Genomic DNA, 18,946 nt, shown 5'->3' on the forward strand with positions numbered 1-18,946 from the left:
GACATTATTATTTTTTGCTTATTTTTTTTTAATCTTAGGGGCAAGCTTTCAGCTTTTTATAGTTGAGTGTAATGTTAACCATGGAATTGTAATATATGGCCTTTACAATGCTGCGTCTAATCTTTTATATAAAAGTGGTTCAGCGTTGTTTATTTTTCATGACTGGATATTGAATTTTGCCAAATGTTCTTTCTGCTCTGCTGAGGCAATCATATAATTGTCATCTTTCATTTTATTAACATCACGGAGATTGACTTGCCGTGTGTTAAGCCGTTCTTACATCTCTGGAGTCAGTGAAACCCCGCTTCATCAAGACTTACGGTCCTTTAAGGAACTGTTGAATTTAGTTTGCTAAAATTTTATTGAGTTTTGCATCTTTATTCATCAGGGATATTGACGTACTGCTTTCTTTATTTGTAGCGTCTTTGCCTGGTCTTGGAATCAGAGTAAAATTCCCTCATCTCGGAGACGTGTTTTTTTAACGTGCTTGAGAAGGAATATATTATTAGTGCTTGGTAGAATTCACCAATAATGCCTTCTGTCTAAAACTTTTCTTGTTTGTTGGGGAGTTGTTGATGACTGATTCAGATTCAGCCTCTACTAGGAATCTATACGTTCAGACTTACTATTTCTCATGGTTTTCTTCGTGGGATTTTGTTTTCATTTTTGTATTTTTGCTGGAGATTCATGAGTTTCTTGGACCCGAAAGATTCAAATAATTGGTTTTGTTTTTTAGATTGTAAGGACTATTTTCATTATATCTCGAAGTATCGTTTCCTTTGTTTCAATGGCATGGATTTTTGCCTTCCTCGTATTTTCTCACTGCTCCTTTGGGTTGTGTTCCGAATAAACCTGAGCTGCTTCGGATGAGCCCCGTGACAAATCTCCTTGAAGAAACTCTCTTTAGAAGCCTGCTGGCGGACCGCCTTCTTCATTTCCCGATTCTGAACGAGCGGAGCCGTCCTGGTCCTGTCTTACCTTTCCATTTGCGGTGTCTTTATCAATTTTCATCTTCTTTATTTCTGATATTTTTTGGGGGTGGGGGCGGGGGATGCTCAGGTTAAGTTTCCGCGGATGGATTTATTCCTCTTTCAGGCCTGCGTTATTTCACCTTGGCCTGTCTTAGCTGCTTTGATCACGCCGGGCCCTCTAGGAGATGTACGGCACCATTTGCATCAGATCCAAGGCGCCCAGGTTTGATTTACGCCTCTGCGAATCCTTCAGATTGTGTTTCCTTGCCCTGCCTCTCTCTTTTCCGAGCCTTCTTGTCTTCTTTCCGTCAAATTCCTTCCCTTGATTTAAGGCTCACGCTTCTATTCAAAGGAGAGGCGCTCCGAAGAGTTTATCTTCTGTTCTCCAGGTTCCATCATAGGGTCCGTTTCCTTCATTTTCAAAGTGAAAATTCGATCTGTGTGCGTGTGCGTGTGTGTGTATGTGTGTATGTGTGTGTGTGTGTGTGTGTGTGTGTGTGTGTGTGTGTGTTTTACGTGCTTCTGCTTTGGGGGGACCGGTTGACTGCACCACTACTTCCCTCGTGCCAAGACAGAATTTCTCTGGCGACCATCGAAGATGGAGGCCCCATTTCTGCTTCACGTATGTGCGGGGCCTGGGGGACCCCCAGACGTGCCTGGTCTCCAGGCTTGCACCCCGCGGGGCTCGGGGGACAGTGCGGCCGGCCCCGTGCCGGGGGCTTCACTGCCGTGCTTTCCTGTAAGTCCTGTTTCTCTGCGATTCCGTAAATTGACACGCTGCTGTGCCCGTGAGGGGTGGGCGTGTCCGTGCCCCTGAGCCAAGGGTGGGAAGGGCCCCGTGGGTCCCTCCCTGCTCTCCCGCCGTCTTCGAAGGCACGGTGTGTGTGGACGGAACACGGTGTGTGGGTTTTTTTCTCATTTCCCCCAGCAGTGCTCAGGGAATACTCCCGACTCAGTGCTCGAGGGACAAGCGTGGGGGTGTCTGCCATGGACCCGGCACGGGTCTCTCGCCTGCAAGGCCTGTGCTCTGGCCCTTCCCACTTCCCCGGGGCCGCGTCCCACCGTCCCGAGCAGCATGGGGGGAGCCCAAGGGCCGTGCCCGGGGCCACTCCTGGCAGTGCTGGGCGAGCGGGGTCAGCTGACTGGCTGCCGGGCGCCCCCCGGGACAGACCTGGGGCGGCTCCGGTCCTGGGTCGGGGTGGGGGGGGGAGCCGCGGGGCGGAGGCGGGGAGCACTATTTCCCCGGCCCGAGTTTCTCGTGGAAAGAGTCGGAATGACCGTTTGGAAACGACTCGAGCATTGCACAGTGTGGTAAATTGAGTCATGGCCTATATCTCTCCTGTGCTGCAGGTGGACGCACTGGCTCTGGGTGCTTGATTTGTAGGTGACCCTGAAAACTCCCCGTGTGACCAGAGCCCCCGAGGAGTGAGGGTGCAGCACAGCTGACTGAACTGGGCCCGGGGGGGTCCTGAGAGAACGTGGGCGCCTCCCCCTACCCCCCACCCCCATAAATGCACACACGGACACACACATACACACACGCAAAGATGCACATACACACATGCACACACAACACACGCACACACACAGACGCACACAACACAAACCCGCATGTACACACACGATTTTATGATTTTCTCCCCTTGGAGTAGATGGGGAATGGGGGCTGGTGGTGACTTCGAGCTTCTTGTGCCAAACAACGACGACACCGGGTGTGGTTGGAGAAATCCCAGCCACCGGGAGAGCCATGAGTGCGGGGGCCCGGGAAACGCCCGCGCGGCCGGCGGCCATCGTGGGAAGGGGCTGGCGCCAAGGCGGCACTTTCTACAGCTGTGGGTGTGGTTTTGCTGTTGTTGCTCTAACAACCTATGGAGACTGAGCACGTTGGCTTTTATTTCCCCGTTTGTACTGGGTCTCCACGAGATGCACGGCCACAGGGAGGTACGTGGTTGGGTTTCAGCCACACAGTGTCCAACACCGTCCCTTCACCAGTGCACATTCCCACCAGTGTCCCCAGGTTCCCTCCCATGCCCCCCCCCACCTCTATGGCAAACACTTCTCCCCCCACCCCGTCTCTCCCTTCCTCTTCTTTCTCTCCCCTCTTCTCTCTCCCCTCTCTCTCCTCTCTCCTTCCCTTCTGCTTCTCTCTCTCTCACTCTCTTTCCTTCTGGGCATTCTGGTTTCAGCCCTAGTATATCCGGGATGTCCCTTTACCTGCCCTCGGCACTCGGGCCCTGCCCAGAGAGATCATTTCCACGTTGTCATTGTCACAGTGGTCCCTTCTCTCTCCCATCCGCCGTCTCCCCCCATCCCCCCCAACACACTCGTGTGGCGAGCTTCCAACTGCGGGCCGGCCCTCCTTCCTCGGTGGAGGCGAGGGGGGTGGTGACCCCGGGGGCACGGGAGCCCAGGGCAGCCTGGTCTGTGTCGGCGCCTCTGAGTCCGGGGACTCGTGTGGCATGTGAGGTTGGCATGAGCGTGTGGCACGTGAGGTTGGCATGAGCGTGTGCCACGTGAGGTTGGCATGAGCGTGTGCCACGTGAGGTTGGCATGAGCGTGTGGCACGTGAGGTTGGCATGAGCGTGGTGCCGCCGTCCTCTCGTCCTCTCCTCGGGGACGCGTGTGAGAGGGAGGCCCGGGAGGGTGTGGTCTCGGGGGTAATTGCTCGGTGGAGGGAACCTGACACTTGGTTTCATCAACGCGTCTCGTGCTTTGAAGCTGCTGATGGGGGCCCTGACGGGGCACCTGTGACTCAGCCCGTGGACGCAGGCACAGCCCGGCCCGGGGCCGTTTGCAGCCTCGTGGTTATTTTCCAGGTTGTTTTTCCAACATGCGCTCCATATGAAACTCTTTTTTTATCTGCTGTCACTTTCCCTCTACCCCCTAGGGGAAAAAGATCTGTGACAGGAAATGATTTAAGAGCAGGTTCGTATTTTTCCCTTTTATAAAACGTCCACTCTGCGCGATCCCCCCCCTCTCCCCGCCCCGAGAGACGCCACAGGGCCCAGGGCTGTGTCGCATGCCCCGGAAACCGCCCTTCTATCTCCCTGCAACACCGTGATCGAGAGCTTGGTCGCACGATGAAATTTATGTCGCTTCATTGAAAGGTCGAGGTGACATAAAGTTGTTTTGTGATGACGGATTTATTTGGGGACAGGATTAAATACCTGACTCGGCTTTCGGTCGCAGGATGGAAATCGCGGGGGGAAAGTTTTGCTGGGTAGGCAGTGGCAGAGCGATGTTACAAATTGTTGTAAATAAAATTGACATAGAAATAAAAATTTAACATGCGAAGTACATTATGTTTTTTTAGGTTGACTTATTTAAAAGAAAATTCCCCTTTTTTTGTCATAGTTGCTAAGAAATGTGGCTCTTGTCTGACTCTCAGATTTATTTGTTCGGTTTTTTGCTCTTTGGGTCACACCTGGCGATGCTCAGGGGTTACTCCTGGCTCGGCACTCAGGAGTTGCTCCTGGCAGTGCTCGGGGGACCATATGGGATGCTGGGAATCGAACCCGGATTAGCCACACGTAAGGAGGCAAATGCCCTCCCCGCTGTGCTATCGCTCCAGCCCTGAATCTCAGGTTTACAATTTAGGCCTCTGTCCTTGACGCTGATGTCAGTGGGTTTGAAGACGTCTGCCCCTCCGTGGTGGGCTGGTGGGACCCTTCCAGCGGGGCCAGGAAGACATCTCAGGTCGATGTCTCTGACATCTTCCTGGAGGTTTGTCGGTTTTGAGTGGGGTAAGTGGACACGGGATAATAAGCAAGAGTCAGTCCGCTAGAGTGACTTCTCCAGGGAAAGAAAGGGCGACCTTGGGGGGGGCACCAGGAGGAAGGGCCTTCTGGGTGGTGTGAGGGTGGTCAGGAGTCAGGAGAGGAGCCCGGGGAGGGCCAGCCCCCGCCCGCCCTTGCACGAAGCTCAGCGCCCTGTCCCGGGGAGAAGCGCCCTCCACGCGTCCCCCCTGTGGCTTTCTTCCCCATAAGGACTCTCGGGGCGTAGGAACGAGGGGTGACAAATGGTTGGCTCCCCGGGGCCAAGTGTCTGGGAGATGAAGGAGGCGAGGTGTGGGCCCCGCAGCCGAAGCTCCCCTCCCGCCTGACCGGCCGCTCTGATGAATATGAAGCCTGCCGAACCCAAACCTGTGAAACTCGACTTCCCGTGTCCGAGTGCCAGTTGATTTAGCATGTGAACTCCCATCTCTGTCCACCGCGAGCCGCATAAATCTGTCTCCCCTGCTCCCTTCCAGAGCGGGGATCACAGAGGGCCGATTGTTTCCTGCAAGGTGGAGGGCCCCGGGGGGATTGATCGAGCCGCGTTTTCTTGCTTCTGCTCGGCCCCGCATGTTCGGCCGTGCGCCCCGAGACCCGGGCGTACTCAGCGTCTCGCTCAAGGCCTTGTGCTCGGAGGTGATTTAAAACCTTATTAATCCAGACCCCATTGAGTCAGGCTTTGAGCTATTCCAGACACAAGGTTTATTAAAACTCACCCTCACAGCCTCTGCACCAAGCTCCACCAGCAAACCAAGAGAGCAAACAGGGTTTTCGCAAGAATGTCCAAACTCCTTAAAAGAGGACTTTGTTTATAAGCACCCGTAAGTACTTCTTAAGTACCCTGGAAGCTCCCCCTGTCTTTAAAAAAAAAAAAAAAAAATATCTGTGCAGTCATTCCACATCCCGCTTATCTAGCTCGGAAGCCTGTGGATTGATCCCATGAAGGGTTTTTTTATTAGTTCAATTCCAGTTGCTGTATTTTATGGTCGGTTTTTGGCAGCCCACGTCAAACGTTAGCTCGGAGCATTTTCTGGTTTTTTTTTTTGCTTTTTGGGTCACACCCGGCGATGCACAGGGGTTACTCCTGGCTCTGCACTCAGGAATTACCCTTGGCGGTGCTCAGGGGACCCTATAGGATGCTGGGATTTGAACCGGGGTTGGCCGCGTGCAAGGCAAACGCCCTCCCCGCTGTGCTCTCACTCCAGCCCCATCTCGGAGCATTTTCTAAAGAGCCTTGAGAGTCACCAAGACCGGGCCACGCCTCGGTGTCCCCCTGTTCTAGCACCTGGTTCTGATCTTCCTCTCAGTCCTCCCCGCGGGCCTTTTGTAGGTAGGTGACTCCGGTGGAGGGGGTGTCGTGACTTCTTGGCTCCTTTTCCTGTGACCCACAGTCCCGGAAGCCTGTGACTTTGCTCTGGGCCGCGCAGGGCCGTGCAAGTGGCTTCCGAGAGCATCCCTGTTGCGGGACGAGGGCACAGCCTTCGTGTCGCGGCCCTGCTCAGAGTTCTCTGCTAGCTCGTCATTTGGGAAGACGCAGGAGGAGGAGGGAAATGTCCTTAGAATTAAAAAAAAAAAATGTGTGTGTGGGGGGGGTGGAGGGTTCTTGTTAGTGTACTCAGTGACTGGAAACGGCCAGAAACGGCTGAGTCCCTCCCTAGGACGTTGGGTTGTTTTGAAGCCTCAGTGGGCGGCATGCCCATCTGTGTGGGGTCAGGAGTGGCCGCTCGATGCCACTCTCAGAGCCGATGGTCGCCCCTCTCCTGCGCCCCCGAGGAATGCTGGGGGTTGGCCCCCTTGCACCCATCCTTGGAGGCAGACAAATGCTCTCGATGTTGTGGGTCCCGTGGAAGGACTGTAGTTCACCGTGGGGCTTTGTTTCCTTTTCTTTCTTTTTGGGTCACACCCGGGGACGCTCAGGGGTGACTCCTGGCTCTGCACTCAGGAATCCCTCCCGGTGGTGCTCGAGGGACCCTATGGGATCCCGGGGATTGAACTCGGGTTGGCCACATGCGAGGCAAACGCCCTCCCTCCTGTGCCGTCGCCCCGGCCCCCATCGTGGAGCTTTTTAGCTGGAGACACTCCCCAGCAGAGGCCCCGGGGCCTGTTCTAAGTCCGTGTTACGGGAGACACCGACTCACGTTCCGGCTCTGAACACTTGGGCAGCAACTGGGGGCCGGGACTTCGTGGTCGGGAGGCCGTGAGCTGGGCGTGTCCCTCGGCGTGGAGTCGACCTGTGGTCACCGTCTCCGTGTCAACCTGTGAATAGCTACTTCGGCGCTTTCCCAGAAACTTAGGGCCAGACAATCTCCCAGGACAAACAGGATTTAGGATGGGCCGGAAGTCCAGCACTGGGGAGCAAGAGTCGTTTCAGAGACTGGGGGTCTGTCCCCGGGAAAGGGCCGCCCTGGCCTTGCTTTGACACCCTGGACACAATCTCATCTTACTGTTACAAATTTTTCATGTTTGAGTTTCAGTCATACAATGACCGAGCACCCATCCTTCCACCCGTGCACATTCCCCACCACCCATGTCCCCAGTATACCCCCCTCCCAGCCTTCCCCCTGCCTCCATGGCAGACAATCTCCCCCATACTCTCCCTCTACTCTGGGACGTTACGGTTTGCAATACAGACACTGAGAGGCCATCACGGTTGGTCCTTTATCTACTCTCAGCACACAGCTCCCATCCGGAGCAATCGCTCCAACCGTCATTGACTCAGTGACCCCTTCTCCATCCCAGCTGCCTTCTCTCCCTGCTCATGAGGCAGGCTGCCAACTCTGGGGCAATCTCCCTGGCCCTCTGGTTTTGTACCATCTTGTGGCAAGACTGGCCGCAGGATTCAAGACCTTTCTGGATTTCTTGTTGCCTGTCCCATCGGGCAGAGGGCTTCCAGGCCAAGGACTCCGCTCCAGCCCATGTTGCGCTTTTTTTTTTTTCCGTCTTTTTTTCCTTGCTCAAGGTCCTCCTTGAGTGCCCTTGGAATTTGCTGCCACCGCCATTTGTAAACCCCGGCTTCCCTTTCGGTCACAGTTTCTTTGGGGAGTGCGAGGGCTGGAGATGACACGCTCCTTCTCCAAATTTATGGCTTCTCGTTGGGAGTGCTTGCCCGTCACTGGCCTTGGCCTTGCTCTGACGCTTTGGAATTTTCAATAAATGACTGTATTTATGGGTCGTCCCCCCCTGACAGGACTGAAAGGCAGCGTGTTCCCTCTCTGCCTGGCAAGAGGGAGGTAGGCTGTGTTAATCAGAGAAGTCACCCCTCCTGGGCCCTGAGGCCCCGTCCCGGGCCGGCCATCTGCCGCGGGTAGTGCTGACCCAGCTGTTTGCCCTTCAGGCACACTCTGACGTTCTTCCTGTTCCTGCTCTGGACGTGTGTTAGCTCGGGGACGTGTGCGTTACAGTCTCACACTCTGTCACAGAAGGTGGCCCCGTTGCCTCGGAGGCGGGGTATCCAGACAGAGTCACTCTTTTTCTTTTGGGGGGGGGTCACACCCGGAGATGCACAGAGGTTGCTCCTGGCTCTGCACTCAGGAATTACTCCTGGCGGTGCTCAGGGGATCCTATGGAATGCTGGGAATCGAACCCGGGTCGGCCATGTGCAAGGCAAACGCCCTCCCCGCTGTGCTCTCGCTCCAGCCCCGACACGGTCACTGTTCAGATGAGGTGTGTTCTGACATGCTTTTTGTCTTTCGTGAGTGGGGGGGCGATGGGTCCCCTCCTCCCCACAACCCCTCCCCGAGATCCCAGCTTTTCAAAGGAACTGCTAATGTGGGAAGTCTTGCCGTGTCCAGGCGAGCGTCATAGAGCTTTCTGGCCCCGTAGCGTCCCACCTGGCTTGTCACGAATACTCGTGCCTGGGTGCCCGCCCTGCAGTATCTACCCCAGGAACTGTGGCAGGCCCCGCAGTATCTACCCCAGGAACTGTGACAGGCCCCGCAGTATCTACCCCAGGAACTGTGACAGGCCCCGCAGTATCTACCCCAGGAACTGTGACAGGCCCCGCAGTATCTACCCCAGGGAACTGTGATAGGCTCTGCAGTATCCCCCCGGGACCCGTGGCAGGCCCCGCAGCATCCACCCCAGGACCCGTGGCAGGCCCCGCAGTATCCCCCCGGGGCCCGTGGCAGGCCCTGCTCCCAGGAGAGGGAGCGCACGCTCCGATGGCTCTAGAGAAATCAGGTTTCCCTCAGCTCTGTCTCCAGCCCGTGTGAAGAACACGAACACGTGTGTAACAGCTCCCGAGCCGAGCGAGCCTTGGCCCCTGCACCGCCGACCCGGGTGGGAGCGTTGCTCCAGCAGAGAGCGGCAGAGGCCACAGTCCAAGAAATCCCAGCTGTGGCCGCAGGCCTCCGGTCACTGACCTGTGCACCCGTGTCTCTGGCCTGCCCCCTCCTCGCCTCCCCTCCTCCCCGGCCTTCCCTTCAGGGGGACGTGAGGTCGACGTTCTTCCTCCTCTTCTTCCTTCGCTTTGATCTGGGGCCACGCCTGGCGGTGCTCGGGGCTTCCCGGCCCCGCGCTTGGGGGTCGCTCCTGGCGGTGCCCAGGGGCCCATAGCAGGTGCCGGGGATCGAACCCGGGCCGGCCGCCTGCAAGGTCAGCGCCTTCCCCGCTGGACGAGGCTACGACCGCCAGCCCGGACGGTCGTGCAGACCCCGAGGGCTCTGGCCTGGGCTCGCTGCCCACCTCGTGGCGTGTCCACCTCGCGGCGTGTCCACCTCATGCTGCCCCCCGGCTGCCCTGCGTGGACACTCCTGGCCGTGCCATGCTGTGCCTCGTCCCCGCTCTCGTCCCGCTGTGCTCTGGAGGGTCCACTGAGGGGCAGCCATCCGCCGCCGACCGGCCGTTCCACGGGGGTGTAGCTCCCCCGGCTCCGACCGGGCCCTCCCCAGCCCAGCCCCCACCCCCGAAGCGTGTGGGGGACGATGCTCGCCGTGACGTGGGGTTGGTGCCTGGACTCAGCTCTGCTCCCGGGGCCCAGGCCGGGGTGGCGCTGGGCCTCTGCCCACCAAATGGTCTCCGGGGATAAATCCCACGGGGGTCCACAGGCCAAAAGGTGTCTCCCCCCCCCTTCCCCGCCACCCCCAGGGAACAGGCCAGCAGGCCCTGCAGGGGGTCAGGGGGACATTTGTCACCTGCACCCAGGGGGCTGCACCACGTCCCCAGTCGAGGGGCCCCGGCACCTTTCCCGGGACCTGGGCGGGTGACCCCGGGGTGAGTCCGAGGCCCCTCCCGCAGCCGAGGCCTGCGCGTCCCCCGCCAGGCACAGACTCCGTGCTCTTAGCTGCCCCTGAGCGCGCCACTCTGCAAGGATGGGAAAGCGGATTCTGAATTGTAAAGAACTCATCATAAGAAGCTGCTGTTCTGGGCACGTGACAGGCAACCGTGGGCGCTCAGCTTTGGGAGAAAGCCGAAACATCCGCGTCTGTGTGTGTGGGTTCGAGGTGTAGAAAATGCCCCATGGGGTAGCAACCCTCATCTCTGAGGCGGAAAGTGTGGGCGTGCGCATGTATGTATATGTGTGTGTGTGCATGTGTGTGTGTGTGTGTGTACATCTGTGTACATGTGCATGTGTGCACAGAGGAGAAAAAGGAAAAGAATAACTCAGGTCCCCACAGGGGGCCACTTTGGAGGCATTCCCCGGGTGGTCCCTGGGCAGTTGGGGGTCTCTGGGCGGTTGAGGGTCTCTGGGCAGTTGGGGGTCTCTGGGCAGTTGGGGGTCTCTGGGCAGTTGGGGGTCTCTGGGCGGTTGGGGGTCTCTGGGCGGTTGGGGGTCTCTGGGCAGTTGGGGGTCTCTCCCAGCCTGCACTGTGGTTCCCCCAGCCCCGGGTGCGGACACCCTGTGTGTCTGTCAGAGCCCCTGGCATCCCTCTCTGAGGCATATTCTAAAGTTAACTTTAACATGTTTCAAGGGGGTTATTTTACTTACCTATTTTGGTGAGTAAAATATTTCCCTCTCGGTGCTCAGGGGACCCTTTGGGGAGCCGGGGTCGAACCCAGGCTGGCTGTGTGCAGGGCCAGCTGTACTGTGGCCTTGACCCCAGGGATGTATTTTCAATCATTCTCAGGACACTTCCTTCAAGTCTCTTGGCATTAAATATCTCCCTTGAATGGTAGATGTTGTGAATTCTCTCTCTCTCTCTCTCTCTCTCTCTCTCTCTCTCTCTCTCTCTCTCTCTCTTTTTTTTTTTTTAACAATTTATACCCTTTAAAAAATTGTTTTGGTTCGTGGACCCGTATTACAGGGGCAGAGCAGGGGAAGACGTGTTAGCCCGACTTCTAAAACCCTGCAGCGTTAGTGTCCCGGGGCTTCCTGCGGACGGCTGGTGGCATTTGGCCCGGCCCCCGCCTCCACGGTGAAGGCCCAGGACTGGCCAGCGCTGGTCTGGGAGGGGGCCAGGCCCCTGACAGTGGCCCCTGACCCCATGGGAAGCTGCCTCCGCTCTCCTCAGTGTCCACGGACACTCGCTTTGCAGGGAGACAAGCTCGGGCCGGCAGGCGGCGGGGTTAAGGCACCTGCCTCGCACGAGGCCACCCCAGTGTGGCCCCCAGCTCGGTGTCCAGTCCCCCGGGCACCACCAGGAGGGAGCCCTGAGCACAGAGCTAGGAGTAAGCCCTGAGACCCGCCAGGGTGAAAAAAAAATCCCCAAATAAATTCACTGGATGAAACAAAACAAAAAATGCCTCCTTTGAGCGGCCAGAGGCCTGCTTCTCCTCGTCCTGGGAAACTGCTGCCCGGCCCCCTCGGTTCTGAGCGGTCGACCTGACCCAGGGGTCCTCCTCCCTCCCTCCTCCCTCCCTCCTCTTCCTCCTCCTGCCCTGCTTCCTTCCCTCCTCCCGAGGTGCTTTTGGTCCAGTCCTGGTCCTCCTGGAGCTGTGATCCGCCCCCCCCCCCCTCGCTCTGATTTGCATTCCACAGGCTTCTGTTTCGGGTTAGGACCACCCAGAGAGGCCAGTTTTTCACCTCTTATCACCACCTCCTTGAGAGCCGCGGTGGGGATGGGCCCGGTGGGGGCCTGTGCCGAAAACCTGGCCTGTTCTGCCCGTGCTGTCTTGATTTATGTCATCTCGGACCCGCCTAGGAAGGCCTGAGCGGGGCAGGCTCTGGGACCCGGGGCTGAGGCTGAGGCTGCGCTCTTCAGGGTGGTTTCAGGGGTCCCGGGGGCAGTGGTGGGTGAGCGGGCGGCAAGGTCAGTGCTCCCTGGCAGTGCTCAGGGCCAGCCTGGGCCCGAGGGAGCCTCCTCGCATGGGCTCATGACAATGAGCTCAGATCAGAGGATAAGGGACTTTCACACGGACGGTGTAAAGATAAGCTACATGAAGGCCGGCCAGAGAGAGAGCACAGAGGGAAGGAGCTGGCCTGAGCCCCTCCAGGAGTGATCCCCGAGCAGAGCTGGGAGTGATCCCCGAGCACAGCCGGGTGTGGTCCAGCCCCCCGACCGCCCCCCTTAGACGCGGTGCCAGGTGGCCAGTAAGCTCGCAGGGAAAGACGTTCACGTCTTTTGTCCCGGGGAAGTGCAAGTCACGACGAGGAATTCGCAGAGAGCCAACGTGTAGACCTCCCAGTAGCCAAGACCCAAAATAGTCTTGAGAAAGAGGCAGGCCGGAGGCGTCACAGAATGGGGAACCCGGCGAGGAACCTCTTGTGTAGACTCTGGATTTCCAGCGGTGGAGACAGGAATACACACGGTGGGGAGGAGACGGGCCCCAGATACCGGGGAAAGGGAGCGTCCCGCCACGCGCAGAGGGGAAAACGGGGTCTCGGTCTTGAACCACACACACGAGTCAACTCAAAAGGAAGCAGAGAGCCGAACTCAATCCCAGAAACGATACGATTCCTTCACGAAAACACAGGCAATAAACTCTCTGCCACTGGCCTTGGCAAGGGTTTTTTGTGTTTTCTGTGTTTTAATTGGACCCTAAAGGCAAAGGCAACAAAAGCAAAAATAAACAAACGGGACTACATCAAACAAAACAGTTCAACTGCGTAAAGGAGGGAACTCCAGAGAGCTGAGAGTGGGAGGGAACAGATAAAGGCAGAGGGGATTAGCACCCAGATACTCGCCCAGAGCTCAGAGGAGAAAACTCTGATTCGATGTGGGGGGCTGAGGGTAGGTGAGGTGGAGAAGAGGCCGGTATGGCGATAGCAGCCGGGATGGTCACGCTGAGCATTGGAAGTAGGTAACGGGACATCCTGGATAAGCTTCCAGTATTGCAGACCACAGTGCCCAGAAGGAGAGAGAGACAGACAGACAGACAGAGACACAGAGACAGAGAGAGGGGGAAAGAGAGAGTCAGAGAGACAGAGGCAGACACAGAGACACAGAGAGAGGGAGAGAGTCAGAGAGACAGAGGCAGAGGCAGAGACAGAGAGAGACAGAGAGACAGACACAGAGACAGAGAGAGAGGGAGAGAGTCAGAGAGACAGGCAGAGGCAGAGAGAGACAGAGAGAGACAAACACAGAGACAGAGAGAGAGGGAGAGAGTCAGAGAGACAGAGGCAGGCAGAAAGAGGGAGAGAGAGACAGAGAGACAGAGACAGAGAGAGAGGGAGAGAGTCAGAGAGACAGGCAGAGACAGAGGCAGAGTCAGAGAGACAGAGAGAGACAGACACAGAGACAGAGAGAGAGGGAGAGAGTCAGAGAGACAGGCAGAGACAGAGAGACAGAGGCAGAGGCAGAGAGACAGAGAGAGACAGACACAGAGACAGGGAGAGAGGGAGAGAGTCAGAGAGGCAGAGGCAGAGAGAGACAGAGACACAGAGACAGAGAGAGCGAGAGAGGTGCCCGCCATAGAGGCTGGCAGGGGTTGGGGGGGATGGGAGGGATCCTGGGGTCCTGGCGGAGGGACGGGCGCTGAAACGCCGTGCTGGAACCCCGCATGAGCAGCCCTGTGAGGGTCTGCCTCGCGGTGACCCTGTGAAAGAGCCAAACACAGGCCCAAGCCCCGGGCAGGCTCTCTCGGAGCAACTTCCCCCTAGTGCTCGGAGGCGTGCGGGAAAGTTCCCAACGTCACAGATCATCAGGGGGCGGGAATCGAACCCGCCGTGGGAAGAGCGGCACGCGCTCTCCCGCCCCCGACAGACGCCCCCTACGGAGGCCCGGCGTGCCCCCAGCCCACTCATTGGGTCTCTGAAACGGGGCGTGAGAGCCGCGTGGCCGCTCGCCCTGCCCGGGTGACTGAGGCTCCCCCGCGCCCAGGGGGGTCGGCCCTGAGGGGGACCCTGTGGCCACACTCAGGGCAGGACCCGCGGGGGCAGCAGGCGGGGCGGCCGTGAAGGCCGGCGCTGTCCCCACTGCTGTCCGGCGGGGAGAGGACGCGCGTCGGCCCACGCCAGCCTGGCCGCTGCCTGCCCGGACCCAGGGCCAGCGAGGCCCCACGTCCACCGCAGGAGCCCGGGCCTTAGGCCCCGTGTCTGCCTCTGCTGCGAGTGACAGAGAGGCGGCACGGCGGGGCGGGAAGGGAAACCCGGCGGGCAGTGCTCAGGGCTCCGAGATCAGGGCTCGCTCCTGGTGGTGCTCGGGGAACCGTGCTGGGTCGGCCGCGTGCCATGGCCAGGCCCGGTGTCTGGCACTGTCCTCCCGGCCCTCCAGCCCCACTACCGACAGGCCACTCGGGCACTCCGCACGGAGGACTGACTGCCGGGGAGGCCGCTGCAGCTCACTGCCCCGCGCTGGCCCCAGGGGCTGACGGAGAGACACCGGCACGTCCCCGCGTCTTTCTTCGAAGAACAGAGCAGAGAGCATCACTCTGGGCTCCAGCCGAGCGGGGCTTGGGGGTTGCACAGAGCTAAGGCGGCTGGTTCTCCTCCACCCGCAGCAGCACGTGTGACCTCCCACACGCCCCCAAGAGTCATCCCCGAGCACAGAACCAGGAGTGAGCCCTGAGCACAGAGCTGGGAGTCAGCCCTGAGCACAGAGTAGGACTGACACTGAGCACAGAGCCAGGAGTGAGCCCTGAGCACAGAGCCGGGAGTCAGCCTTGAGCACAGAGCTGGGAGTCAGCCCTGAGCACAGAGCCAGGAGTGAGCCCTGAGCACAGAGCAGGGAGTCAGCCCTGGACACTGCCGGCTCCCCCTGGCCAGGAGAGACTCCTCCTTCTGTCCAGGAGCTCCGGCCCCGCTCACGCCGCCCCCCCCCTCGCAGATCTCCTTCGACCTGGCGGAGTACACGGCCGACGTGGACGGCGTGGGCACGCTGCGTCTCCTGGACGCCATCAAGACCTGCGGCCTGATCCACTCGGTGCGGTTCTACCAGGCGTCCACGAGCGAGCTGTACGGGAAGGTGCAGGAGACGCCGCAGCGGGAGACCACGCCCTTCTACCCGAGGTCCCCCTACGGTGAGGGGGCGACGGGCTGAGCTTGGCCAGCAGGCTTGGACGGTGGCTGGGGCTGGGCCGGGGCTGGGGGGGGGGACGGGCCCCGCGGGGAGGCTGCGCCTGCGTCCCGGGGGAGTCTCCTGGCGCCCAGGCCCTGCAGGAACCGGCCCCTCGGTCCTTGGCTATGGGCGGGGGGGGGAGGGGACGGGCAGAGCCCCTGGACTGGCAGCCTGTTGGCTCTGCAGGGAGCCCGAGGCAGGCTGGGCCCCCGAGATGCTGAAAGGCAGCAGGGGCGGCTGTGAGGAGAGGAGGGGCTGGTTCAACATCACCCACCCCCCAAGACCTCCCTGTGGTTTCAGAGCACTCGCTCCCCCCTCTCCCTCCCCCACTACGCCTCCCCCCTCTCCCTCTCCCTCCCCCTCTCTCCCTCCCTCCCCCTCTCTCCCTCTCTTCCTCCCCCTCTCTTCCTCCTCCTCTCTCCCTCCCCCTCTCTCCCTCTCTCCCTCCCCCTCTCTCCCTCTCTTCCTCCCCTCTCTCCCTCCTCCTGTCTCACTCCCCCCTCTCCCTCCCCCTCTCTCCCTCCCCCTCTCTTCCTCCTCCTCTCTCCCTCCCCCTCTCTCCCTCTCTCCCTCCCCCTCTCTTCCTCCTCCTCTCTCCCTCCCCCTCTCTCCCTCTCTCCCTCCCCCTCTCTCCCTCTCTTCCTCCCCTCTCTCCCTCCTCCTGTCTCACTCCCCCCTCTCCCTCCCCCTCTCTCCCTCCCCCTCTCTTCCTCCTCCTCTCTCCCTCCCCCTCTCTTCCTCTGTCCCTCTCCCTCTCTCCCTCACTCCCTCTTTCCCTCCCCCCTCCCTCCCCCTCTCTCCCCCTCTCTGTTAGGCGTTGGCATTGCAGTGTCTCCTGGTTATGGCACTGTCGGGCAGACTCCCCGCACACCTGCTGTCAAAGTGTCTAAGCCCCCTACCCCGCCCTGCCCCCTGGTCACCCCTGTTCCCATCTTCCCTTTTTTTTTTCTTTTTGGGTCACACCCGGCGATGCTCAGGGGTTACTCCTGGCTCTGAACTCAGGAATTACTCCTGGCGGACCCTATGGGATGCTGGGAATCGAACCTGGGTCAGCCGCGTGCAAGGCCAACGCCCTCCCCGCTGTGCTATGGCTCCAGCCCCCATCTTCCGTACTGACCACCTGACCACCCCTCCCTTACTGTTTGACAGTTACAGGTTTGGGGATGACTCTGACCTCACCCCCCCACATGGACCCCAAACCTCCGCCTCTGCTCCCCTGGGACTCCCAGTTAACCCACGCATGTACTCCACCTCCCCCCCACCCCCCATCACAGCCTGGTGGCCTCAAGCCCGGGACCCGCTGCCCGAGGTCTGTTGGGAATGGACACTGGTCCCTCGTCTTTCTTTATTTTCCCCCCTTTTTTTGCTTTCTGGGTCCCACCTGGAGGTGCTCAGGGCTTAGTCCTGGCTCTGCACTCAGGAATTAGCCCTGGCGGTGCTCGGGGACCCTATGGGCCATATGAACCTGGGTCAGCCGCGTGCCAGGCAAGCGCCCTCCCCGCTGGACTGTCCTCCGGCCCCTGGCCGCCGCCTCTGTCCCTCTGCACGCCCACCTGGGGCTTGTGCTTCTCCCTCCGACCCCTTTGCTCCGCCCACCCGCCTCCCTCCCGTCCACGTTGCTGCCACTGGCGTGGCCGGATGTTCCCTTAAGCTGAAAGGCAGCAGGGGCGGGCGGGAGGACCGGAGGGGCTGGCCCGGGGTCAGCCAGTGTCCCTACACCCTCCCCCTCCATCGCCCTGTGCCCGGACCTTCGGGGCAGCCCGTTGCCCGTTTAACACCAGGGAAATGGCCACCTCCGCTGGGAAGGCTGACGGGATTTCCCAAACACAATTCCTACAGGGGCTGCCAAGCTTTACGCCTACTGGATCGTGGTGAACTTCCGGGAGGCCTACAACCTGTTCGCGGTGAACGGCATCCTCTTCAACCACGAGAGTCCCCGGAGGGGTGAGTCACGGGCCGAGGGCCACAGGACGGGAGCCCGCGCTCTCTGCAGCGGGGACGCTCCCGGGGGTCTCCGCCCCGCAGCCCCCCCCCCCCCCAGACCCCGAGTCTGCAGAAAGCCAAGCTCTGTCACGCCTCGCTCGTGGGTTTTCCGTCCGGTTCCCTGGGAAGGGGAGGCTGAGCGCCAGCCTGACGCTGGGTTCTGGAGGGTTCTGGAAGCTTCTCTCGGTCCAGCCGGTGTGGGTTCTGCTTTGCGGCCTTTGACTTCTGTGCGTTCCTTCCCGTGACCCATTGGCGCGTGCGTTAGAGTTGTGTGTCTGGGGCACATTGTGAAATAAATTTGAAAGGTCCGTCCTTACGGTTTATGTATCTGTAGACATACCCTGTTCCTTTGAGAAAGACACGTTCACTCTCGGGCGGGAGCGATAGCACAGCGGGGAGGGCGTTTGCCTTGTAAGCGTCTGACCCGGGTTCCACTCCCCGCATCCCATAGGGTCCTCTGAGCACCACCAGTAGTAATTTCTGAGTGCAGAGCCAGGAGTAACCCCTGAGCATCGCCGGGTGTGGCCCAAAATGGAAAAACAAAAACAAAAACAAAACCCACCAAAAAAAGATATGTTCACTCTCTTCCGGGTGTCACCTTCTCATAGTTGTGATTGTCAGTTTGCAGCTTTGCTAGTTCTCTTGCTGCAAATAGCAGCATTAAAGTAAGAAAAGCTCTTTACTCTCTGACGCCCTGTAGATGAAGTACGAGGAATCTTTGCAAAACATGCCCTGTTTACAAATGAATATGTAGCTGTACACTCTAAGGATTTTTAAAAAAATTTTTTTAGCATTTTCCCAATGTTCAGCCCTTAAGCTTAAGGATAAATGAAAAGTCCTTTGTTAAAAGTTGTTTCATACCCACCAAGTAGTCATGCATATAATTTTTCCAGTGACCTTTTGTGTGACTATATAGCCACGTAATTAAACCAGAAGCTTGAGGAATGATTTAAGTGACAGGTTTATAAAGGGATCTTCGGTGTTAATACAGTTTTAATTTATAGTTATGCAAGATGAAAATTCCCATGATGGGCTGTTGAAGTATAAGAACACTCCCTGACAGGCTGTCTGAAAGGAAAACAAATTAGCAAGCAGCCGGCAAGATATCTGTCATTGATCTTGTGGTTCTGGGTTAGGCAGAACTTCCCTGTCCTTGCAGACGGTCCACGCACGTTCTGGCCACCTTGCTATTCACTCAGGGATATGTCTCTGCATGTTGGTGATATGTAGATGGACGGAGGGTGGACGGATATATAGATGAGTGGACGGAAGGTGGATGGATATGTAGATGGGTGGATGGATGATAGATGGATATATAGATGGGTGGTTTGATGGTGGATGGATATATAGATATGGGTGGGTGGGTGGTGGATAGATATATAGACAGGTAGGTGGGTGGGTGGTGGATGGCTATATAAATGTGGGCGGGTGGGTGGTGGATGGATATCTAAATGGGTGGATGGGTGGGGGAAGGATCTAGAAGTGGATGGCGGATGAATATACAGGCGGGTGGATGGATATATAGATGGCGGATGGATGTTGAATAGCTATATAGATAACGAGTACATGGGTGGTGAATGGATAGATGGATGGATCGATGATGAACGGATAATGGATATACAATGGGTGGGTGGTGGGTGGATGGATTGTAGATGGATTGATGGATAGATGTCAGATGGATTAAAGGATGAATGATGGAGAGATGGATGGATAAAGTCCTTGGTCTGGGTCAGATTGGGAATTAAAATTGGTTGTAGAACTAGATGATAAATTCAAATAGTCACAGAGTTAGATGATAAAGAAATAGAATCCCCACATTCTCTCTCACACACACACACAAATTCTA

General features: G+C 58.2%; 1 protein-coding gene across 4 annotated transcripts in view; it reads left to right on the forward strand.

The window, feature by feature from the left end:
- Window positions 1-18,946, forward strand: part of GMDS (GDP-mannose 4,6-dehydratase) — a 429,624-nt gene that overhangs the window by 157,422 nt on the left and 253,256 nt on the right. For all 4 annotated transcript variants that reach the window (XM_055128849.1, XM_055128852.1, XM_055128850.1 and 1 more), the window contains exons 5-6: window positions 14,887-15,079; window positions 16,957-17,061. In XM_055128849.1, coding sequence (XP_054984824.1) covers window positions 14,887-15,079; window positions 16,957-17,061 — 298 coding nt within the window. The remainder of the gene's footprint in view (window positions 1-14,886; window positions 15,080-16,956; window positions 17,062-18,946) is intronic.

This window comes from Sorex araneus, chromosome 2 (genome assembly GCF_027595985.1).
Source record: "Sorex araneus isolate mSorAra2 chromosome 2, mSorAra2.pri, whole genome shotgun sequence".
Lineage (NCBI taxonomy): Eukaryota > Metazoa > Chordata > Mammalia > Eulipotyphla > Soricidae > Sorex > Sorex araneus.